Raw genomic sequence first — 26,753 nt, 5'->3', positions numbered from 1 at the left:
TATTAAAAGGCTAATTCCAACAGCCTGAGTGAGATAGGAGCTATAAAACTGAAGAATATTCACTAGAGTAAAAAAAAAAGAAATAAAACATACTGTTTCCAACAAAGATTTATTAATGAAACAAACATTTTTTGTTTACTTCTCATGTGGTATACAAACATTAATGTATAGATAGATTATAATATGACATATACAATAAAAATTAGAAGTGAATAACAAGATAGATAAAAACAACAAAATCAAATGCACAACTTTTTTTTTCTCTTACAATAATTATTTGTACAACTTATTTGTAAATAATGTGTAGCATGAAACTGTACAAAATTAGCAGATCTAGATCTAGATAAGTAATAATTCTGAAACTACAAAGTCAGTTCTGTAGATGCTCTCCCTTCCAGACCTGGTGTCTTGTCTAATTTTAATGTATAAGGAAAATTGTGGTCAGTGTCACTATTTAAAAAGTCAGTGTCACTGAACTATATAATTTCACTATTTTGAAACAAAAATATTTTAAGCACAATCCTATATATATTTCAATGTCAATGGTTTAAAGCATTTTCAGAAATTAAAAAAAAAAAGCAAGATATGAATATTTATATTCAAACAATAAACATTCCTATTTTATTTGTCTATGGAGATCGAACCCAAGACATTTTCCTGAGCTAATGAGCCAGACAAATTTCAGCTTCATATAAATGTTTCAACCTTTTTACTGCCAACTTACAACTTCCATCTTTTTTTTACATGCCCATCCATGAACAAAAGTGTAAGCTGATAGGAGGGATAATTAAAAATATTTCTACTAAGACTGTCTTGGTAGTAATATTAGTTGAATCTCTACTTCTAGTTTGAGTCTTGACTATGATATAGAATAATAAGATTGTTGAATCTCTACTTTTTAGTTTGAGAATCATAGAATTACAAGATTATCTTAGTCTTCATGTCCCTGGGCATGATCTCATGCTGAATACTGCAGGGCTCTGTCTGGGATATATTAAGAAATAATTTTTCTCAGGCACTAAAAGAAGGAAGAAGACTCAGTGGCTCTGTCTGGGATATATTAAGAAATAATTTTTCTCAGGCACTAAAAGAAGGAAGAAGACAGCGGGGCTCTGTCTGGGTAATATTAAAAAACTATAAGTCTAAGACATTAAAAAAACAAAGAAGTTTACAAAAAATATAATGAAAATAGTCAGTAAAAGTTAAAGATAACCTACTAAAAAAAACAACTTTAAATCTATTTTATCTTTACAACTAAAATAAAAAATAGATGGAGATAATTCTGAAAAAAAAATTGTTTAGATACTGAAGATTTAAAAAAAAAATAAAAAAAATAATCAGATGTGGTAAAAAAAAATATCAAACAAAAATTTAACTTATTAAAAATAGAAACAAAACAAAAAATACATTTTCATAAATTTAAGTTGCTGAATGACGTAAGCAGACTTGCAAAAGTCAAATCCTTTCTTCTTCTATTAAACAAGTTATACAATAATGTATCATGCATAGTCAACTTTGATCTAGTTTTGTTTTTCTAGCTTTATAAACATAAACAGCATAGTCAAGAATTCACTTACACAGAACAACAGGCTTATAGAACTGAATCAAAACAGTCACCATTCACCCAAAGTTTATCAAGCTCATGCTACAACAGTCACAAATAAATGAAACACTTATTTTTTTCAACCTAGTTCTGTCAGACTCTGATTTAGTTGCATTAAACATACAGTTTTTACATCCTGTGACTTCTTTTCTTTCATTTAATACAGAGAAAGATATTTTTAAGAGTACCGGGTATCATTGCCTTTAAAATTTCAACTTTCTCTACTCAGCTTTCACAAAAAGTCTGAGAAGGAAAGACTCCACGACTTCTTAATGTTATTCATCAATTTTCTCATTTAAAATTCCTCCTGTCCACCTAGAGACTTAAAACAAAATGAATAGCACAACCCAAGGGTGGCAATAACATGAAGGCTTAAATGAGGTCCTCCTATAACAGGGGTTCTCAACCTGTGGGTTGCGACCCCCTTGGGGGTCGATTGATGATTTGCCAGGGGTCGCCAAAGACCATCGAAAAAATGGATTGTTTTTGTCCATTCTTCTATGGGTGTGTGTGTGTGGGGGGGGGGGTCACGGCAGAGTGGGAGATTGTAAAAAGGGGTCGCCGAGCATAAAAGGTTGAGAACCGCTGTCCTATAACATCATGCCACACCTACATGAAGGACCTCAGGACAGTGGACACCAGCTGGGAAGAGGCTGCAAACATAGCTGGAGATGACTTCTAAGGAGACAGCTTGCCACCCAAACAGCACAGGAGGATCTAATTGTTCTTCCATAAAGAGCACAGGAAATTATATAAAGGCATGTTTTTAAGCCTTGCTGGATGACTTCTTACCTTAACTCTTCTCTCCTGACAATACCAACGTTTATTCCACCAGAATGTGGTTAATAATTACGGAGAGAAAGAGTTAACACCATCTCAATAAGGAGCGCTTTGATGGTGTCCTTTTATAGCACCAGAGGACCAGCTATTCTCTTATCTCTAAAAACAGTGGTAAAAATGGCCATTCCTTTTGTTCGTTCAGCTATAAATGATTCTGACTAATCTTAAGCTGGAAATAACCCACACCATCCATATTGTTAACCGAGATCATCAAAAGTTTGATATAAGGCTACCCAAACATTACATAACTGTTTATAAATAAACTCTAATTATTAAAAAAAAAAAAACTTTCTTGAAAAGACAAGAAATGTTTGTGTAGCATGTACAGTTCTATAAGTTTAATTACAGTTGTCATATGTACTGTTATTGTTTAACAGCATGCAAATATTCCTCTAAGAGAAAGAAGTAACAAAATGAATTACAACATATTAAAATAAAATACTTTAGGGATATGATTTCATTGATTCCTTCTACTCTTTTCAACATTTAGTGCAGGTGGGTTGACTGAAGGAAGTTTTGAGATTGGCCAATATGAACAGCATGTATGATCTCCTGACACAAAGAAGACTACATTGGCTCGGACATGTCACCGGCATGCCAGATGGTAGAATCCCGAAAGATATCTTATATGCTGAGCTTGAGGAGGGAGTTAGACCCTAGGGCCGCCCAAGACTAACCTATAGAGATGTCTGCAAGCGAGACATTAGAGCCACAGACATAAATGAAAGTATTTGGGAAGAAATAGCCAAAGACCAGAGTGCATGGAGACAGACTGTGCATGCAGGGACGATCCTCGCTGAGAGCAAAAGAAATGAAGCTGCCCTGTCCACTAGCCCTGAATCAGAGGCATACACTTGTATGAATTGTGGCAAAGTCTGCTGCTCTAGAATTGGCTTGATTAGCCACACCAGATTCTGCCCCATCTCAAGACTAAACCAAAACCAGTGACTCATCTGGGCGCATCCATTGCCTTTTGAGACAAAAGGAGCCATATATATATATATATATATATATATAACAGCTGAATTAACTGTTTAGACTTACAGAAGACTTTAATCAAATTTAGTTGCTATTGACATTTTTATATACTAAAGAAACTTTAATTCTTGTCGATTGCAGACAAAAAACTGATTGAAGAAAAAAAGATTGGGAAATATATTGGGAAATATATTTTGGTCTTGTAAAATTCTTGTTGCCTGGCACCTTTTAAAAAAAAAAAATATATCTCTAAATATAAACATATTATTATTGACCTAATTGTTTGGTGGTTAAATTGTGTATAAAGTATGTCTCTCTTAAGTCTACAAAACAATCCTGAGCAACGAGTGGTTTGAATAAAGAGTAGCGTTTTAAAAGTTATATCTTAATTCAAAAATGTAGTATTCATGTTGAATTTCATTATTCAAACATGAACTGTTGAATAAAATATAAGCATGAATAATAAAAATATTAGAAAGTAGTATTACTTTATATTTCTGAAATCATCATTACAAAATAATTTTGCTTGGTAAACCAGACATGGTTGAAAGAAAAGAGAAGACATTGTACTTTAAAAATCATTATGTTTTATTTTGGGTAAGCAATGTCAAGATTTCATTATTTTAAAAAGTATACAAATTGATATATTATTACCAACATGATTTAGAAAACTAGACCAACTCTACCAGACAACAAAAGATTTTCTATTCAATTCGGACAGAGACAAAACAATAGATGATTCTTTGTAAAGGGAGAGAATTTACAAAGTTTAATTGTATAAAAAGACACATGGTTTAGTAATAAGCTTCTCAGTCTAGAAATCATAAGCCCTGCATAATACATCACTAATGTAAAGAAATCCATATGAAACATATTAGTTTGAGATATATATATGTTAACATATTGGTTAGAGATATTAATGTTCACATTTTAAAAAAAAGGCTCATTGTTTAGCACTTTCAAATTCAACAATCTTTTAATGTCAAACTATAAACTAGCAGATATACCAACATAACACATCTCTCTCTACTAGTCAGTCACACTACAACTATTTACAAACTACACAGAGGTGACATGATGCTAACTCAGCTCAGACCCAGACGTTTTGCATTGGCTGTCAACCACTGGTGATAGTCAGTCAGTTTATGGTCTGCAGGTTCCACCTGAAATAAAAAAAATAATGTGTTTAAAAAAAAAAACCAACTCTTTGTCGTGCGCATCTTGTTTGGTATTTTCTTTGGAGCACCATAAGGTTTCGTAAGTTTCTGTTCCTGAGGATGCGCTATATTGGTGTCATTGCTCTCTTGTTTTGCCTTGAGATGGAGTTCTCTGTGTGGTGGTTTTCCCCAGTATTGGGTAAATTAGTTTATTTGACTACCTTCTAAATGTCGTAGATCTAAAATGTTTGTTTTATAATCGTGCGAATGGCGGTATCAAAGGAGTGTGTATTTTTCTTATCTAGGGACGCAGGCTTGAGACTCTGCTGGAGTCAAGTCTGAGTTGTAGGCTTGGTATTTGACTATTGCCGGTGGCGTTGGGTTGGGCGTTGTGAGCCCTGATTGACTATGGCACTGAGATTGAGGTGTGCTATAGTTCCTTTGAATGTAATTTGTAATTGCTTTGTAAATGCTAATTGATATTTATTCGTAATGTATGCTTCATCATATCATATATTCATTAAATTGTTAAACGTACAATATTGTTGTTAACTAATGTCCATTAACTTACGTTGTCATTAATATTGTTCACGTTGAACAACTGTTGGTATTCACTACATTTTAAATTGAAAAACCCTGTATTCAGTGTTGGCCAGTCACGGCTTCGATGCCGATATTATTTGCTTGGATTTAAACTGTCGAGGTGGGGAACCTGGGAACTCAAGGAACTTATATCTACCCCGGAGTCAACGAGCTGAAATCCTACCCTGACACTCTTCACTCTGAATAAAGCAACTACAGTAAATAAAAACCCATTAAAGCTGAATTGTACAACCTTCCCCCCCCCCCCCTCATTCATTATTATTCCAGACATTCATTCACACAGAATGTTTCTATTCTGTGTGTTGGCCAAGATTTGTATTTTACTTAGTAATTAATCTACTATTTATTGAGTATCTTTCCCCACTTCCATGGTTACATGCATCTTCTATCATTAGAAGAAGAAGAGATTTCCTTCTCTTATTGTGTTAAGACATGAGACTCTTTAGTAGTAATTCAACACATAACTAATAGTTAGTATTGTTATAAGAACTTTCACAGTGTTGTAAAGAATTTTCAATGTTAATATTTTTATGTCTTTGTTTTTTTCCCTCCTCTGACATCGCTTCATTCATACATGCGTTCAGACCATGTAATATTCACACCATATGTGCTCCAACCATAAAACTACACTCCATGTCTTAAAAGCTTTCAAGAGCCAAAACAAATTGTCTTTTAGGTAAAACTACATTTCTGACAAGTGAAAACTACTATGGTCGTACATATAGTTTGAATATTTGATGCTAATACAATGTAACATGGCTACAGCTATGAGTTAAAGCCAAAATGATTTAGTATGGATCCAGTAAATGCATATTATTATTTAGATTATCGCTATTATCGCTGTAGCAACTGGTTCTTCTCACTAGTGATTCAAAAGAAAAGTTAGAAGCTGTAGGTGCGTACTATATATTTTTCTAGCACCAATTCTCCAATGTGTTGAATATTAGAATGCACTTTGGTTACTAAATTGCTTTTTGTTTTGTCTCTCTTTCACTATGATGGATGTTGGGTTTTGGGCTCTGTAATACCTCCTTGTACTGTTCGTTTACTCCTGTTTAGGGTGAGTATTTAATTTAAACCATTACTACAAGCTCACATTTGTTTGCAGAGTAATATTCCAGTGACTATCTTTTGCGAACTTGCGAACTAGTGATGGGACTGTAGCTGGGATCTATACTGAAACCAGCTGTGAGCTAGTAATGTGCCATTTATTGTCTAGAGTGTTGAATATGTACTGAGGTGCTGTGTTGGTCTTGCAAAACCGCTCGACGCAGAATTTTTAGCTGAATATTAATTACCATTACAGTGGCTGAGTGGTTAAGCACTAGGCTTCCGAAACTTGGGTCTTGGGTTTGAGTTCCTGTGATGACTGGGATTTTGAATTAGTGGATTTTTTAGGGCGCCCCTGAGTCCACCCAACTCTAATGGGTACCTGACTTTATTTGGGAAAGTAAAGATGGTTGATTGCTGTGCTGGACACATGGCACTGTGATAGTAAATCGTTGGCCAAAGAAACAGATGACCTTAACATCATCTGCTTTATAGATAGCAAGGTCTGAAAGGGGAACTCTATTTTTTATATATATATATATATTGCCATTGTTTGTGGTATTGTTCAAAGCAACAATAAGTCATCATTTAGTTCATATTAAATAAGTCATCAGATAATTTTTCAATAATTAAAAGTTATGTGGCCCTTGTCAACAGTCCAACAGCTTGTCATTACTAAGCTCAAATGTTTACATTAAATGTCAGAGGCCTGGGCAAATGTGCATAGGCTTAAAAGACAACCCTGAAAGAAGCTGAGACTTAGTTACTTAGACTTGAGAGAATTAAACAAACTTTTTTTTTATATATTAAACTGATGAACTGACACCCAATGAGACACATTGAACTAATGGCCAACACCACAAGACACACTGTCATCACTGAACTAATCACCAACACCAGAAGACACATTGAACAAATGGCCTACCACCCATGAGACACACTAAACTAATGGCCTACCACCCACAAGACACACTAACTAATGGCCAACCACCCATGAGACACACTGAACTAATGGCCAACCACCCATGAGACATACTGAACTAATGGCCAACCACCCATGAGACACACTGAACTAATGACCAACCACCCATGAGACACACTGAACTAATGACCAACCACCCACGAGACACACTAAACTAATGGCCAACCACCCATGAGACACACTGAACTAATGACCAACCACCCACAAGACACACTAAACTAATGGCCAACCACCCACGAGACACACTAACTAATGGCCAACCACCCATGAGACACACTAAACTAATGGCCAACCACCCATGAGACACACTGAACTAATGACCAACCACCCACGAGACACACTAAACTAATGGTCAACCGCCAACAAGACACACTGAACTAATGGCCAACCACCCACGAGACACACTAAACTAATGGCTAACCACCCACGAGACACCCTAAACTAATGGCAAGACACCTAATGATTTTATTTTCCAAGCTCACCTCTTTCCATTCGTTAATGCAGAATATCCTATAGGAGTCATTCCCATACTTCCCAATACCATGTAGCTCTATGGGGTAAGTCCACTTCTTGGTTAGGAACTCATCTGTAGATACAAACATTATAGAAATGTCAGAAGTCACAATTGCACTATCTAACTGAACATTAAAGTTACTTGTTCATGAACAAAGATGAGCACAATCTTATTTTCTGTGTACACACAATGTGTCACGGTCGACCTCACACAGTAACCGTGTCACAACAGAAAGCTGATGCTATTTGGGGGCATTGGAGGGTTAAACCTGACTACTATTTAATATACCACTGTCATATTTAATGTGTTAAACATGACTACTATTTAATAAACCACCGTCATATTTAAAGTGTTAAACCTGACTACTATTTAATAAACCACCATCATATTTAAAGTGTTAAACCTGACTACTATTTCATAAATTACCATCATATTTAATGTGTTAAACCTGACTTCTATTTAATAAACCACTGTCATATTTAATGTGTTAAACCTGACTACTACTTAATAAATCACCGCCATATTTAATGTGTTAAACCTGACTACTACTTAATAAATCACCGCCATATTTAATGTTTTAAACCTGACTACTACTTAATAAACCACAGCCATATTTAAAGTGTTAAACCTGACTACTATTTAATTAACCACCAATCATACTTAATGTAGTCTATACAATAATTTCTGTAGTGAAGAAAACTTACAAACAAAATTACTTGGTTTTCGATTGAAATGAAATTGATACTATTTGTAAAGAGAAATTCTTACATGAAAATCGAATGATCGTTTTAGCCCGAGTGTAGTTGAGGCCAATCGGGAAAAGTAAAGCAGCCATCTCCTCAATTTCTGCGTGACAGGCTTTCTCAGGGGTTGGCCAGTGGTTGAGGAATTTCCAGAGTGTTGGAATAGCTTGTCGACCTAATGGTAAAAAAAAAAAAATTAGTATGAAAACCAAAATTTCTTTTCAAATTCATACATTTAAAAACAAGTTCACTAAGACTATCCCAGCATTAAATGTAAATACATATCACAACATTAACTTAATGATATTTTCATCTATGTTAACTCTAACCAAAAGAAATTAACTATGAGAAATATTATTGTATGTCTATTATTCAAAGATGTTCTTTTCAACCCTTCACTGGTTTCCAAAACCCAGCGTGACAGAACTCCACTTGAGAGACCAGAAAGAATTACTAAGGCCTAATTTTAAAAAATCTTTAACAACACATTAGAAACATGGGTCACTTTCTTATATGTCAAAGATTTGAAATACTAGTATCTACTCAGTAACATCCTAAATTTTAAAGCCATAAGCTTCTACCATATTTTGGAACATTTTCAGAGACGTAGAGAACTGCAGTCTCATTTAAAGAACTAGCTGTTTAAGTGTAATTTTTTTTTGCTTTGAACTGTTAACGAGTGCTTCTATAGTTGAGCTGATAAGTGGCAGACCCACTGACCAACTTTCTTAACCTTTCCTCAACAAATATAAGGGAATGGAACTCAAGCTCCTTGGTACAGTAGACAGTCTATCATCCACTCAGCCTCTATTCCCCTTATCTGGGTGAAACAAATGCAGGATTTTATTTTTATATCATATGTGTTATATAAATAACCATGACGTAACAAATAAAAGCAGTGCCATTGCCTAGCAGGTCGGGGTCTGTGGTTCAAGTCCACCTCAGAGCTTAACTATGTTTCGCAATATTTTTTACCCCTTCTTCTCTCCATAACCTTGGTACCTTAGTGCTATTAATAATAATAATAATAATAATCTTTATTGTCCGTATGGAAATTTGTCTTACAATTTGTGCATTACACCAAACAAAAAAACATTATAACAATAAGAAACCAAAGCGTACATTCACACCAGACGCACTCATAATTTACATGTGACAAAGTTTATATCAGATTGTTCATATTTAATGATTTGATTGCCAGGGGAACAAAAGAGTGTTTGTGTCCAGCAAAGAAATAATAACGAATAATGAAAGCACAAATTGCATGTCGCCACAGTGCAGAGCCATTTTGTTATATGTCATGTTTAGTTAGTAAATGAAATTAATGGCTTCAATCTATTTCCTATTTCTAGCCAGCTTTTTGTTTTGTGGCTGAGATGTAAGCTCTTTTACAACCAAGAAAAAATAGTGTGCTGTTTTTTGTTTTTTTACAGCTGTTCTGTCTGCCATATAAGAGTTTTTATTATGCTGGGTTGTTGTGGTAATAGAGTCTAAGGTGAATTAAATATTCAATATATATCTATGCATATATATATATATATCAATGAAAAAAAAAGGAGGTTACCTGTGGTTTTGTTAAGAAAGATGGTGGCCACTAAAAGTTTCCATGGGTCATGGAACAAAGATTCTTGCACCAAACAAAATGGAGATCTTGGTGGAATCCACTTTTCATCTCTTCTGAGCTTTGGTTTAGATAAGGTTCCTTTTTTTTTGAAGTACTTGCTCTTTAAAGCATTCGATGCTGAAAAGAAATCATTTTACGATCAACTCACGGATTTAACATCAAATAGAAACTCTTTTATAGCAAAAATAATATTCTTCTCACTAAACTAAATGCCGGATTGAATAAAAGGCCAACATTTCAAAAACTTTTTATAGTCATACTGCATAACAATTATTAAGTTCCATAATATATATATATATATATACATATAAGTATACATTTAAGTCAGGATATCGTAATTTATCATTTTCAAAATACGTGGCCATTAAAAAAGTGAATGCCAAAAAAAAGGAGAAGAGGGTGAAAAGGTTTGATTTGAACAACATTTGATTTCTTTTTTAATTCTTAAAAGATCACAGTAGAAAGGTTATGTTGTTTTTTTAATAGGTTTCTAAGAGTTAATAAGAAACTGTTTGCTTCTCATTCAAGATTCACTTCTGATTAAAGCTATTAAAGCTAGTGGGAAGCGTGGTCGAGAGGCTAAGTGCGTTTGAACTTGGCTTGGCTTGGCTACCTAGAAGGGGGCTCGAGGTTCGACACCCGACTCGGGCAGAGTTGTGTTTACTGAACGCCTAAAGGCAGCACGCAAAACCAACTCCTAGATACCCCATCCCCCCACTGGTCCACAAATGTGATTGGACCAAAGTGCTCTGAGCATGCTATAAGCATGAAAGTAGCGCTATATAAAAGCTATAAATATATTTCAACTAAATATCTAAGTGAAACTTCTATTTTGTCTGAAAGGGCTACATTCTTAATATTTAATATGTAAATCTCCAACTAAACTAAATTAATGGATTTATCAATCACTTACAGCTATCAAGAATCATTTCAGCTGTGATTTCTATAGAGTCTCTACATTTGATGCCATTTTGTACAGAAAGAAACTCTGTTAAGGAATACTCCTCATCTTCAAAAGGTAAAGACTTCCTGACCATTCTGTCTTTACTGTTGGGCGTGTCAGAATCTTTTTGCAACTCTTCTTGATAATCTGACCATGACATTTCTTCTCTGGGTGTCTTGCTAGTGGGAAGGGCAATATCATTTTCAAGAGTCAACGGTGTGGGTTCCGTGATCGACATACTGTCAGGGGTCTCTTCCAACTTCCTTTTTGTACCTTTACCGTTTTTCTGTGTGGATTCTTTGTCAACTGTAGATTTTGTAGGGTGCCCATTTACCCGAGGGGAGCTCTGAGCATCAATGTCAAGGTTAACTGAATCTTTTGAAATGCTGAGAGCATTGGTAGGCGTGGCATTGCCAACATTACTAATTTTCTTCTTTGGGGGTCTTCCTCTCTTCCTTTTGGAGTCAGTAAGTGGTGTATCTGTAATTGGCACTTCTGGGAATGCCGCCATAGTTGTTTCATTGCTGGGAGTCAGCAACTGACTGACTTCTGGATTAAGGCTGTTGGTTTCTGGAGGTTCATTCTGTGCCCGTGAGTCCACCACAAAGCTATCGGTAGATTTGGGTTGTGTCAAAACATTTTCACTTTCAGTGTTTAATAACCCTCCACTCTCATCTTGACTTGCAGTTGACTCAGAGGCAGTATTTACGTGAGTTTTAGGTTTTCTCCCTTTCTTTTTTGGAATGGCTTTTTGAGGATTCTGAGATAAGGTATCTGTTGAGTCTGACTTAGTGTTCAGTGCTGTGACATCCTCACCCTCTTCAACCAGAAGTTTAGTTTTATCATTGCTGCTATCCGTTTTCGACAACTCTTTACTCTCATCACTAGTTGCAGATAATTCAGTGACACAGCTGACAAGTGTTTTAGGCTTTCTCCCTTTCTTTTTCGGTGAGGATTCTTGAGCAGGTTGTGAAACAGTGTCATTGTCTTTGCTTTCCTCTTTCCCAGATAAAACACTTATTTCCACAGTACTGGCTGATTTTTTTGGACGCCCCCTTTTCCTTTTTACTGGAGGACTATCAATCTCATTTTGGCTTTCATTCCCTTCCGTAGAATCAAGGGCGGACGATGGCAGTGCATTTTCCTCCATGGATGTCTCAAGAGCACTTTCCTCCATGGAAGAAGCATCTGTATTTAAGCTGAGAGGTGAAACTAATTCTGGCCTAGCTTTTGGTTTCCTGCCACGTTTCTTTGATGTTTTTACTGTTTCAGAAACAGCCTGAGATTTATCTTCCTCAACAGCAGGTGGTTCATGTTTTGGTGGTCTGCCCTTTTTTTTGGGACTTGGACTCACCAGAGCGGAAGCTGTTTTCTTTTTTTTTTCCACTATGCCAGTAAACTTTTCTGATTCCTCCACATTCTGGGTTTCACTGTCTGAGGTGGGGAGAGCTTCAGGGACGTCGTCTTCATCGCCAGATGGAGCGAAGTAAGAACAAATCTGACTGGACTCTTTTTTAGTCATTTTCACCTTGCCAAATCCACTGCCAAAGGGCATTTTTATGACCAGCTTCTGCAAGGGCTGTTGCCCTTTGTCTGTACCAGGTTTATCATCAGAGGCAGCGTTCTTTTTGCTGAAAAGACCTTTTGATTTTGGTTTCACCTGGTCTTTACCTTCTGTCAAGGAGAGTTTGGCATTCTTGAACAAAGATTTGTTGTTTAACAGGCCAGTCTTGGCTTTTGTTACTCCCCCTGGCTTGGCCTTTGTAGGTTTATTTTCAACATGCTTCTGTTTTGTAGGTACATTGTACTCATCGAAAGAACCAAGAAGACCTTTTTCCTTAAGCTTTGTAATGCTGAACTCAAACAGCTCAAGATCTACTTGTATATCTTGCTCTTTCAAAAAGTGCATGAGTTCTGTCTTGGATCGAACTTTTTTATTAGTAGGGCTGAAATAACAAAAATTAGAAATAGAAACATTTTTTATTGACATGTTCTGTCAACAATAACAGAAGTTTTGTGACATTAACATCTAATAAGCAATATATTGTTCCAGCTAGACTAAAAATAGATCAGTAGGTTAATTAAGACAACCAAACAAATTTCTAAGTTTCTGGTTTTAAAATATTTTGATAAATTCTTCATGGATTATATAGAAAAGGAGAGAAGAAAATTTGGAGTCAGCTGGTTTTTTTTTTTAATATTATCAGTGTATATTTATAAATTCAACTTATGTATACTTCTGTCATTATATTAAAAGAATTCTTTGTGCCTGCTTATTCTACAAATCAAATTTGAGCAGTTAAATTGTCAGAATTCTAAATTGGAGCTAATTTTAATCCAATGGGTCTGCAACACACATTGCATGTGCCACTATACCCAGATCTAGAATAACTTCACATGAAACCCATACCACACCAGAGAGACCTATTTACTAACTGGGATGGTTATGAAAGCTCTTGAAAAACAAATATCAGCATTAAATATTAACAACTCTTAGCAGAAACACTGACACAGGTGAAACTCAATAGTAACTATTCATTCTTTCCAAACTATTGGACAAGAGCACCCATAAAGGAATAAAATATGTATAGTAGTCAACAGCGAAAGGAAAAACTTTTTTTTTTTAGTGTAATATAAAAATAATACAATGAAAGAACTAATTCTATATTATAGATTACAGACGTTCCTTCAAAAGAGAAGATAATTATGTCCACATATATCCATGTGTTAATCTAGCCATTAATATTAATTAGAGACTTAAACACTGGTAAGTCATTGGTTTTCCTGCATGATTCAGGCAACCCATTCCATGCACTCTAACGACACTAGGGAGGATGGAGCATTTGTCTTAATAATAATAATAATAATAATAATAATCTTTATTATCCGTAAGGAAATTTGTCTTACAATTTGTGCATTACACCAAACAAAAAACATTATAACTATAAGAAACCAAAGTGTACATTCACACCAGACTCACTCATAATTTACATGTGACAAAGTTTATACCAGATTGTTCTTATGCGTTTGTCTCTTTGAGTATTTCATTAGGTTGGTGTTTTTGTATTTTTAAGTTATGGTACAGAGTTTTATGTATTATTGCTACTTTATTTTTTAGTTTTCTGTCCTGAAGTGTCTCTAAATTTAGTGATTTTACAAATCGTTTTACTCTAGTCAAATATGAATATTTATTTAGACTCATTTTTTATTATGTTCTTCGTTTTGTTGAGTTGAAGAAGAGTCCAAAACAGAGGACGCCTATTCTAATAATTGTTTAAGCAAGGTTAAATCTTTGATTTATACAATTTTCTTTTAATAAATCCTAATGCTATGTTTGATTGTTTAAAACAACTTCTTCAATATGAGGATTCCAAGAGAACTTTTCAATTATTACAATTAGTTTTACAAGAAGAAGATTGTATTTCTTTTAGCTTGTTACTTTTTATAACTGACATTTTTCTGGGTGGAAAGACATACCCCAAGTTGATTCCCACCCCTGTTATTCCTCTAATTGTCTTTGTATAATTTCAGTTTCTTGTGAGTTTTTTTTTTTTTCATTTTCTATTGATTACGCTGCAAATAATCTAACTAATGCATATAGGTTGGTCATTTATTACATTAGAAATAGTAGTGAGCCTAAGGATTGTTCCATAAGGTATGCTTGACAAGTTTACTGTTATTGGTTTTGTTTCTGAGCTATTTATTATTACAGTTTGCTCTCTACCTAACAGGAAATCCTAAATCCATTGATGTAATGGACCAATGACTAAATCTAATTTTTTTTTAGCAACCTTTGGTGGTGAATATATACTTTAGAGCAGAGGTTCTCAACCTTTTAGTCTCGGCGACCCCTTTTTACAATCCCCCACTCTGCCGCGACCCCCCTACCCCCCGCACACACACACGGCAATAGAAGAGTAGACAATAACAATCCATTTTTTCGAGGGTCTTAGGCGACCCCTGGCAAATTGTCAATCGACCCCCAAAGGGGTTGAGACCCACAGGTTGAGAACCCCTGCTTTAGAGAAATCTAATAACATGACATCTATTTGCTGAAGCATCTAGCACAAAGATAACATAAGATTAGAAATAAAAATAAATAGAAGAACAACTAAAACAAATGAAAGTGGCCAGATTTAGTTTCTAATATATAAAGAGGCTCAATCTATTACATAAAATACATTATAGTGACTAGAACTATCAACCCCCACATATCATAATCTCCCGTCTTGACTACTGCAACGCCGTGCTAGCAGGTATACCTGATGACAAAATAGCCAAGCTGCAACGAATATAACAACGCCGCTTGAATAGTCCTTAAAAAAACTAGACCAGATTTTGCTACTACGCACTTGCGCACACTCCATTGTCATCCTGTGAATGCGAGAATCGATTACAAGGTCACCACATAAGGTCGCTCAATTGACTCAACGCTTTTAGTAGTGCCACGTTTCTCCCTCAAAAGCTATGGAATGCAGGCTTTTTCAGTTCACAGACCAAAGGTTTGGAACTCACTCCCCATTGATCTCAGACAGACAACATGCTACACCACTTTTAAGAAGAACATTAAGACCTATCTGTTTAAAACTTTTTTAGATTAACTGTCATTTTAGCTGTCGTGTCTGTGTTTGTAATGTTATTACAGCGCATTGAGCCTACATTTTGTTTGTTAACAGCACTTTATAAATAAAATTATTATTATTATCTTATAGGCTAAGTTCTTTACCTGTAATAATAGATATCATATTTGCCTGCTGATACACCAGACATTCTCTGCACGGCCTTGAATGTCCAACCATTGTCAAGCTCTCTGCTTATTTCTCTCGCATGACCTTGACCACCAGTAGCAAGGCTGGATTTTCTCGGTGCTTTCGGTGTACGCACTGGTGTCTGATTGGTCATGTCTGATTCAGGCATCTCTGTATTCTCAGGTTCCAAGGTTGGCTTTTCAACGGGTCCTGGTGCCTCAGTTGTCTCTGTAGCTGATGCAACATCAAGTTTTATCTGTGGTGTCTCAGCCTGGGCTTGGCTGGGCACATTCTCCTCAGGTGGTGCAGCAGAACGCCTTGCTCTTTTAGGCTTAGAAGCAACTTGTGTGGTTTCATTGCTCAAAGATTCTTTCAGCTCTCGCCTAATTCAATAATAATAATATTAAAAAAAATGAACTCATGGATTTTGCTTTTTTTCCTAAGTCTAATCTATTTCATATAAAAATATTGACAGAAAAAAAATTGCTAAATAAATGAAGTAACAAGCTTTAGTGCCTGATTCTTTTGTTTTGAAGCGGCTTTAATCAAGAGGGATAAAAAGAAAGCTGCCCTGTCTGCTAGCCCTAAATCAGAGGCATACACATGTACGAATTGTGGCAAAGTCTGCCGTTCTAGAATTGGCTTGATTAGCCACACCAGATTCTGCCCTGTCTCAAGATTAAGCCAAAACCAGTGACTCATTTGGGCGCATCCATTGCCTTTCGAGACAAAAGGAGCCATATATTGCCTGATATTTCTAGTTATATTAATAATGGCTCAAACAGAATCATCTTGCCAGAGAAGTCTATAAATAACTTGACAACAATCTGATTAAAACATCTGTTTTCTTTCTTCTTTATTAAACTGCTTCAAGCTAAACATAAACGTAGACTTTCTATTTAAAACCAACTTGACTTAAATCTCTTGATAGTATTAAACTTTATACAACTTCAATTGATAGAACTTATCACCTAAAAAACTTAATAATACAACTTTAAACTAGTAGACCTGCAGTCATTTAAGAACTCACAACAACACAAGACAGTTACTATGCAAGGACCTGTTACCATGCAAGGACCCCAACTAACTTATTTTCCCCCAATGTATACTTTTCTAAACCGTATCTTCCAGAATCCTAGAAACATCTATTCTAAATATTTTATTAACTATGACCTTCTAGAAACCGACCTACGCGTTTTTTTTCCTCTGACCCATATCCTTGATTGGATGATTATAATTAACACGTGTTTGTTCTGTGGCTTCTTTGACCTGACCCCGGTTTCTAGAAACAGATCGAATCAGGTCAAAGTATTGACTTGTGACAATATTAACATATAGCAGCACCATGGTACAATAGTTATTAAGAGAAGAAAGTGGAAGAAAATGATTAAATAGATAAGCTCTGAAAAGGAGACCTGCGAGATGGCCACACCACCATCCAGGTCCCAAACTAAGAACCTTTCAAGTCAGTAGAGTCATCTTGACCTGCATGTTCACCCAAGCTGAAGTGGTTGCGCCCGACCATAAAGTGAGTGGAAAAAATATGGAAAAATTCTTAAAAATCAATTTGAATTATAGACAAGCTTATCAGCTCATTACAAAGATAGATGACATTTAACTCATTATAAATAAAAATAAATAAGTGCCGGTAAGTAATAGTTATGTAAATGTGCTCATTGCCTTTACTTGCCCAATGTATGAGATATGCGCTTTAGAGTTGGGTGGACTGGGGCATCCTAAAAATCCCGAAGCTCAAAAAGTAAGACATCACTAGGATTCCAGCTCAAGAACTCCTGTTAACATAATGCATGATGACAAGCAATAAAGGTTAGCAAAAAGAAATGACTCACATTTTACTAGTAATTTTCCTCTGCCGCTTGTTGAATTTCACCTCAACTATATTGGGCTCTGTGTTGCTCGGCACTTGGTCAATTATTTCAGAACCAACATTTTCAGACGACTGTTCTACTGCTGCTCCACCTTGAGCATCCTGTGCTTCACTTGCATCAGCCGTGAGGAGTTTTTCTCCTGACGTGGCGTCGAGATTTCTGCTTTCAGGTGACTTTTCCTCAGGTTGTGACGATTCTTCATTCTCTTCAACAGTAGATTCTTCTATTGCTTTCAATTCATCTTGCATTTCTTTTTCTTTCTGGTCCTCATCAACTGGCTCGTCTTCTTCTGATTTACTTTTGGATGTCTCACCCTCCTCGACTTCTTTCATTCTTTCCCCCAAGTCATCATTGTAATTTTGATGAATAGAGCTTGTGTCAGAAATAGACTTTTCATCTTCCAGGTCCAATATGACATTATCCTGATCATCTTCATTGTCTAAAGGGTTGTCCTCATCGCCGCTGTTTTCTACTAAGCTATCCATACTTTCGGTAGCAACATTATTTTTTGCAATATTTATCTCTCCCGCCTTGCTACTGATCAACCTGCTTTCTTCACTGCTGTTTTCTTCTTTTTCATCAGCACTCTCCTCTGCTAATGTCTCAATCGTGTCCTCTGGCATGGGTGTCTCGTTGGTGCTGTTGTCGGCCAAACTAATTTCAAGCGCGTCACTATCTTCAGGCTCACTTACACTGTTGTCGACCAGAGACGTCTCAACAACTTCATTGCCTTCTGATACTTCTTGCTCAACGCCCACATTATCTGCAAGACTTATTACAACTGTGTCACTCTCTTCTGCTATCTCTGAATCTGTTTCCCCAGCCTCAGCACCCTCGGATTTAACATTTTCGACCTCGTCAACAGTGGAATGAACTTGTGCATCATTTTCTTCAGGTTCTACGTTTTCAGTACTGGTTGCAGGGACGGCACACTGGTCAACATGTTCAGATGCATCCTCTGAGTGCCCCTTCTCTGATATGTCTGCATCTCTGACGACCTGATCACTAGTATACTCAGCATCTCCTAAACCTTCTGATGTTACCTCTGGAAGTGCATCATTCAAATCAGCCTCAACATCTTTTTCTACAGAATATTCACCTTTTGGTGAATTAGAAGAAAGATTTTGATCATTTTCTGAACAAGAATCCTTGTTTGCTGCACCTTCTGATGGAGACAAAACTGTGGATTCACCTTCTTTAGTATCAGCTTCAGTACTATCGGAAGTATCCATAGTAAGTAAGCTAGAAATAAAAATAAAAAGAAATAAAAATAAAAATTCAAATATTGTCATAAAAAAGACATAAAACAAGTTTTGAAGACAGAAAGTCTTTACGTTTATTGGGACCACATCAGAACATGATACCTTTGGTCTTAATAACCAGATTTGTTTTTATGAATTAACAGTATTTGTGCATATATTTACATATTTTTAAACATCTAAATTTTAAAATTGATTTCAATTTTAATATTATGTTAATAAGAATACATTTTATTTATAAAGAATTTCCCTATAAGACATCTCAATTATTAATAATGATTAACAACAGCCTTTCACAAAAATTAACTACTACAGGCCAACAATCATGTTCAAACTTCGGGCATCAACAAAACAATGCCTAGACCAGTTACAAGCTTCAGGCAGAAAGGGCTCATCTACCTAGAAGGAAAACTCTCAATATTCAAACTTGTTCTGTTGCAGCTATACCAAATATAGGTAAGGATTTGAGAGTCAACACTTGCAAAACTGCTGTGTGGACAAATTGATACAACCATTGCTAATGCCTAAGCATTCATCATAGTTCTATGAGATGATCTATCTGGCTATCTACAATCTATAGTCACTTGCGACTGAAGGAGGCTATAGAAACTAGATTCTAGATCTAGATTTTAAATTACAGATATTGCTTCAAAGTCCATAAAATAACAAATAATCTAGATCTAGAATTTAGATCAAATTCTAAAGATTCTAGATTAATATTGTTCTATCTATTATTCTATCCTATGGCGCTACACACCATATTTAATCTTTCATGTTGTCAGACTGTTTATAATAAATTTGGTTTGTAAAATGTTTTACATGTTTCAGATGTTCCTTCAAACTCAAAGTGGAAGATAATGTACATTCTACAAAGTCTAAACCTCCCGCAGGACTATCGTCTATAGTCTGTTGGGAATGGCAATAAGCACTGTATTAATATTATTATGACTATGTCCACCTTTTGCCGGACATCTGGTAACCCTCTAGAGCTAGACTAGATCTAAATCTAGATATCTAGCTAGATTAAATCAATCATCATCATTAAAATCAATAAATATGGCCAATCATGCTGCTGTTCAACACATGACTGACAAGACTATAGTATAGTTATTTTATTTATAATTTATAGTAGTATAATACTTAGGTATACTCAGTATAGTAACTATACTCGTCTAGTAGTATGATTACTTATTACTATGATTACGACCTAACTACGATACTAACTACAGAGTACAAATATATATTTAACCCTTCATTAGAATCTAGACTCTCTCTACATTAACTTTTAATCAACAAGATTGAGTTGGAGACTACTGAGAGTATAGAGTATAATAGAGACAATAGTCACAATAGAGTGAAATTGATGAGACAGCGACTGAGAGTAGTGAGACTGACAGAGTCTGGGTCTTGGGTGAGGGACAAGTTAAAAGCGACTAAAACAGTCACCAGTGGTCTTGAAAAAAATCTATATATTACATAGATCAATATGCTGCTATTTTAGTGCACTAGATATCTAATCCAGATCAATTAGCACTAGAATGGGGTATAAATTAAATAGAGACAAGTCTAGATATGATAGAAAGACTACATTCTCTAACTCACCAGAATCTGTGTTTTGGGGTTACTCTCTCTTTGTTTGGTCTAATTAACGAAAATCACTAATAATATCTGTTGTTATAGATTATAAAATCACTGTCTATAGAGTGTAGGTCTAGATAAGATATATATAGATCTAGAATCTAGACTACGTTTTGAAAAATATCTGAATTCTAGATCTATTTAGAATCTCTAAAAAAAAATATTTATATCTAGATTTAGATGAAGGCTAAATATTTTAAAGGCATATTGAAAGAAAAAAATATTTGGTCTAACTTCGTGTTAAAATTTTTAGACTTTTGGACTCGACTATTCAGAGTATTCTGAATTCTAGACAAAGTTTCCTATTTAGATTTTGATAATAGATCTATACATATATATACATGCCAATATTATAGCTAGATCTCGTAGGCCTATATATTATAAAGTGTGCATCTAGATCTTTGGCGTAGCTATGTTATATATGATGCTTAGTGCGGCAGCTCCTCGTGATGCCCCTCTGACCCAAAATAAAATAAAATAAATGAAATAGCGAACTGTTGTGTATTCAACTATTCATTGTTTAAGTATTACTACTAATTTGCAACAAAAAAATGTAACAGAAAGATACTGGAAATAAATCTTTCAGTGCTTTCTTGCTCGCAAAACTATAATCAACATTTTTTTATAAATGTATTTTTTCCATCAATTGCCAAATTAGAGTCGCAAAGTTTGCTCATATTGGGTGATTATTTCTTGACCTATCCGATCCAAGAAAAAATACATTTCCACTTTTCACCCGTCTCTTTTTCTTTTTCCCTTCTTATATAATACAGACGTTACTTCAAAAAAGAAGATGATTACGTCATGCTCATCATGCATTCAGTCATGCATATAAACCAATGACCTAAAATCTGCTAAGTCACTGGTTTTCCTGGCTAGCATCAGGAAACTCATTGCATATTATGCTCTAATAGCACTAGGGAAGAAGGAGTATATGTACAAATTTGTCCTAGCATATGGGACGAGGAATGTGCCTTTATCTTTGTGTCTTTCTGAGTATTTTATTAGATTTTGTTTTTATATTTGAAGATTATGGTTCAGTGTTTTATGTATGATTGCTACTTTACTTCTGAGTCTTCTATCCTGAAGGCTTTCTAAATTTAGTGATTTTACTAAAGGTTGTCTAGTCAAATGTGAATATTCGTTTGTTATGAATCTCGAATCACTGCTCTATTTTGTGTCTCGTAGGCCTACCAAAAAAATGTCTATTAACATGAGATAGGGCCTATTTAACGAGGGTGCTTTGAGTTCTAATAGAATTTATTTAAAGAGGATTAAGAAGAACGATTAATTATTACATTAAGCAACTCAAGGAGGCAAGGATGTTTATTTACAGCAGCGGTTCTCAACCTTTTAAGCTCGGCGACCCCTTTTACAATCCCCTATTCGCCGTGACCCTCCCCCCCCCCACACACACACAGCATTAGAAGAATAGGCAATAACAATCCATATTTTCGATGGTCTTAGGCGACCCCTGGCAAATCGTCAATCGAACCCAAGGGGGTCGCGACCCATAGGTTGAGAACCACTGATTTACAGGGACATCACAAGTACATAAAACAACATCTTCTTTAGCACAGTCTCTTCATATCGGCTCATTATTCTTCCTTATGTTCACATCCTTCTCAGTCTACTCTATAATAGTGCGCACCTTCTGCACTAGCTTAGATGGCGGTGCTCATGGTAGGGTTATAACAATAGCCTACAGACATTTCTAGAAATAAAAATAGAGGGCGACATTTTTTGTTTTCGCACGCAGGCGTCCACAACCCTCGTATCGGCCCTGGACGCATGCAATCTTCTGATAGTACTAACTTGACAGACACAATTTTAAACCAAACGAAATTACGTCATTGCATTACACACATATTTATGTTTTAAGTATTTTAAATTAAAAGGATTGGGATGGGCCGACGCTGAAATGTAGGCCTAAATGCCCTTCGAGGCAGCAGTGAATGGACCTTTCTTTAACGAGCGCGCCGAAAACCGCGGTCCGTACTGCACTCGTAAATGATGCCGACAACCGTTTGTTGGCCCTTAAATTTGGTACGATAGCTGGGATGCTTCAGACAAAGGACATGAGCTTTGTAAGCGGATGAGAAGACAAGACCAAAATGATGCGTGATGGTAACTTAACTCTTTCTCTCCGTAATTATTTACCACATTCTGGTGGAATCAACGCTGGTACCGTCAGTCAGGAGAGAAAGAGTTAACCGAGAGGAACGTGCCGTTCTAGCCCAGGTTCGTGTCGGTCACTGTCCAATCGGTGCTTACTTCGGGCGGTTTAGAGAGCACTACGACCAGGGCCGGCCTTAGATAACTGGAGGCCATAAGCGGAGTGAATTAAATTTGGTGGCCCCAAATAAAATAGAAAAATAAACAGCGAAAAAATAAAATTACGCTATTTAAAAAAAAAACAGCATGTACTTCAACAATAACATTGAGCACAAGATTAGCTATTTCATCTCTTAAAGAAATTGTTTTGAGTCTTGTGCGAGTCCCCCACCGAGGCCCTTGGTTAAGACAGACGACTCCAGAAAGTGAGACTGAAAGGTTGTGTTATTGTAGTTAGTTAGATTTTGTTAAAAATATTAGTACTATATTCTAGTACATTGATGCCCAAACTACGGCCCGCGTGCAGATTGGTTCCATCCGGCCCGCCGCAACGTCGGCACTAAGTGTAGAAATCTACCTTCCTAAACTTAAAAAAAAAAAGTTGACAAAAATTATCATTACCTACGTTTGGGCCCTCACTTTTTCTCTGATGGATTGGTATCATGATCTTTAACATTTGTGTGTTTATGAACATGATAATAAGCCAACATATTTATTTTATAAAGAAAGTGTGGCTGTTTGATAAAACAACAACATAAAAACGGCATTACAAAATTAATATGGTGGCATTCTTGGTTTGAGCCGCGAATAAAAAAAATTGTTAAACTATGTTTAGATATTGGAGGATCCATGGAACTCTTTATCAAAAAGAGACCACAAAATGAGCCGGTGTTGCTCACATTTAAGTAGAGAGATAATGATAGTGTCTATCGCGTAAAAAAAAAATATAATTGTCAAATAACCAATTAATTAATTAAGTATCAAATTCATAGGTTTCTACCAAAATAGTTTCAAAACAATTTCATTTCATTTTATAACTTTTCGTTCATGTGGCCCGCGAGACGAGTGTAGGAAATTATAGAGGCCCTCGGGCCGAATTAGGTTGTGCATCACTGGTCTAGTACATTTATTTTATTTCAAATGAACTTGATTTTGTCTATAGTATAAATAAATGTATAGGCCTATTTAGTATTGTTCATGAACGAAGAAGTTACTCAAGTTATTTTAAGTTTTATTAGCTAAGATAGCCTATATTACGCCTACAGCGGTTTAGTTGTCTATCTTATCTTATATAATACAGACGTTACTTCAAAAAAAGAAGATGATTACGTCCTACGCGTCATGCATTTTGTCATATAAGTCAACGACCGGCAATAATAGGCGGCTGCCTAGTTTGCCTATGCCTAATTAAGGTCGGTCCTGTTACGACACACGGTGTCGCCACAGCATAGTAGACCACATTCTTTATGAATGTCGCGATCTGCACGAAAGACGAAGATATGAGAGAGAGACACATTAACTGGTCCATATTCGGCAACGAGACTGTCCTTGTAGGGGGGTCAAGGCGACTCTAAGACTCACTGTCCAATTTCTTTCATCTACTCTAAAAGAGTAATTCTTTGCATGTTTGTTACTAAAGGGCTTTCTTATACCTATTCAGCAGATGGTATAAAAATTATTTTTTTTTAAGTTGATTAACGACGCCCTCGCGCCACTCAATTTGGAAACACTGACAATCGTCGTCAATGGTGAGCACAAACACATTTTTTATGAACTCGAAAATATAACTATGAATTCTAATATTCGCTTTCAATAGACGACGCACTCAAAGCAAAAATATGGTAGCCTTTAATAGGTTGGGTTTGATTAAGAGTTACCTACTTTTTTTTTGTTACAAAGCCTATATCAACTCATACTGTCTGTGTCTGGTACAATTTTCGTTCACGTTATTTCTCCCACAACCTTTCTCGGATTTGGTTGAAATTTGAAACAATTATTTATTGTACCTAAGAAAACATGAATCAATTAAAAAATTAATCAACTAATTAGTGCTAATTAATTCTTTTGTTAGATATCGAAAAGTGAAAATTAATTCTACACAACTGAGAAATAGGCCTATATAGGTATAAATGTGGAGTTCTTCCCCTTAAATAATCTCTTAAAAACTGTATATTTTCCTTTATTAAAATCGTTTTTTATTCTGATGACTTATCCTTGCCTAGCATATTGAAATACGGACATTCACGGTTATGCGCCTCGAGGATCAAGGGTTAAAATTGCAGTCATGGATCTCGATTACACATTATTTGAGCTTTCGAGAGTTTCTTTATATTTTGTATTGACCCCCTTGAAAGCGCGTATCAATGTTAAAAAAAAAGTTAATGATCCAATTAATAGTACAAGCAACCATTACCGGTACATTTGGCCCCGCAATTTATAAGGCCGGCCCTGTTTGGAGGACGTTGATGCAGAACTTATGTCTTTTTTTTTTTACGTTCATAGTCGGGACAAAGTTTTTGCAAGCCTTGAAAAAGAACAGATCTCAGATGTTGTTTTAATTTGACTTTATTCTTCATCTTGAGTCTATGAGTATTAAATGGACCTGCGACAATGCGATATTGTTTTTTTTTTTTACTTTCACGGAAGGCATCTTTAATCATGGCAGTGAACTTGTGCTGCATATAGTGTTATAACTGTAGGAGCCAGGACTTCAACACCATTGGATGAGATAAAGTAAAGGCTATTCGCCGTTATCTTGGGCTATTGTTTGCATTCCTTCATGAAAATGATGCACAATTTTTAGGAATTGATGTGGGCAGCCAAATGTACACATGATCTGCCAACGTAATATATATATATATAGGTATAGATCTACAGACTAGACAAGAAATATATATATCTATATAGATATAGATAAACTAGAACATCTATTTAGCCTCGACCATGGCCTCGACCGACTTCGTAAAGATCTCCCGGAGGTAAAAATATCAATGGACAATAGAACGAAACGAAACGAAAATAAAACATGTGCTAGCACCGACCTACACATATGTATAAAACTCTTGAGATATGCCAAATTGCCAATAAAATATGTTAAATTTAGATCGTATAATTTGCATTCAATGTTATCACGATTTGCATGTCTTTCTTTCTCTCTCTCTCTTTATATATATATATTTATGTATATCCCCTAACTACATTTTTAAAAATTTCATATTGAAATAAGTAATTTAAAGTTCCTCTAGAATATTAACACAAATAAAACGAAAATAAATAATTTAAATCAGAACTGTGTATTTAATAGGAACTGTAATAAATAAGATGAGCTAATAATATTAAGTTCATTTTTTTCAAGGAAACATACGATAAGACTAATTTACCATATAATAATAATAATGAGGCTTTTCTTTGTGTCCGATTAAGATTAATGAGAAGTACAGTTTTTCATGTGGCTATCCAGTCCAAGCACAATTTACCATCTTCACATTCAACCCCACCTGGGCTATATATCCATTTGAACTTTTGGGGCACCACACATATAAATATTATTATGATCTCATGACTATCTTTCTCCATTCCTCTCTATCTTTTGCCTTTGCAGAATCTTTTTCAATGACAGCCCGTCCATTCTTTTATTTTGTCTAACAATCGTTTTCTCTGCCTCTTTTTCTCTGGTACTGTACCTCTGAATAGTCTGAAGGAAGATCTTTTGTAAGCCACGAGGACCTTGTGATTGTGTTTTTTTTTTACAATAGCTAGAAGATCGTCATGGGGCCATACTGTAGTTGTAATCATGTTTCTGATCTCTTCGTATGTGATGCAGTCTTTAGTATATGTGATACCTAGATCTAAGATCTTTTTGTAGCATCTCAATTCGATTGGTAAATTTACCTTAGTTAACCATGCTCTAGTAGTGTTGTAAAAAAATAATTAGTTAAAACAAAAAGCATATGCGTTTATATTTAATTTCAAACGAAGAAAACTGTAGAAAGTATATCTCGTATAAAATAGTATATAGAGAAAGAGAGACATGTAGATGGATATAGACTCTAGATATGGATAGAGAA

The 26,753-nt window shown here is 35.4% G+C and overlaps 1 protein-coding gene across 3 annotated transcripts; it reads right to left on the bottom strand.

Moving 5' to 3' along the window:
• Positions 1-1,319: 1,319 nt before the first annotated feature.
• On the bottom strand, positions 1,320-20,660 carry LOC106050809 (dentin sialophosphoprotein-like). Of its 3 annotated transcripts, none has more exons than XM_056026411.1 (8): positions 20,536-20,660; positions 17,636-18,916; positions 15,764-16,168; positions 11,008-12,983; positions 10,035-10,211; positions 8,496-8,645; positions 7,696-7,799; positions 1,320-4,584 (listed from the first exon to the last, which is right to left on the bottom strand). In XM_056026411.1, the coding sequence occupies exons 2-8, from the start codon at positions 18,904-18,906 to the stop codon at positions 4,507-4,509; spliced, it is 4,161 nt and encodes a 1,386-aa protein (XP_055882386.1). In that variant the 5' UTR covers positions 18,907-18,916; positions 20,536-20,660; the 3' UTR covers positions 1,320-4,506. The 3 variants fall into 3 exon arrangements, with proteins under 3 accessions (XP_055882386.1, XP_055882388.1, XP_055882387.1); XM_056026413.1 differs by lacking the exon at positions 20,536-20,660 and adding an exon at positions 20,410-20,531; XM_056026412.1 differs by lacking the exon at positions 20,536-20,660 and adding an exon at positions 20,380-20,503.
• Between the last annotated feature and the right edge of the window lie 6,093 nt (positions 20,661-26,753).

This window comes from Biomphalaria glabrata, chromosome 4 (assembly GCF_947242115.1).
Source record: "Biomphalaria glabrata chromosome 4, xgBioGlab47.1, whole genome shotgun sequence".
Lineage (NCBI taxonomy): Eukaryota > Metazoa > Mollusca > Gastropoda > Planorbidae > Biomphalaria > Biomphalaria glabrata.
Note: the sequence above shows the minus strand (reverse complement) of the source record. Positions and strands in the feature narration are given on the sequence as shown.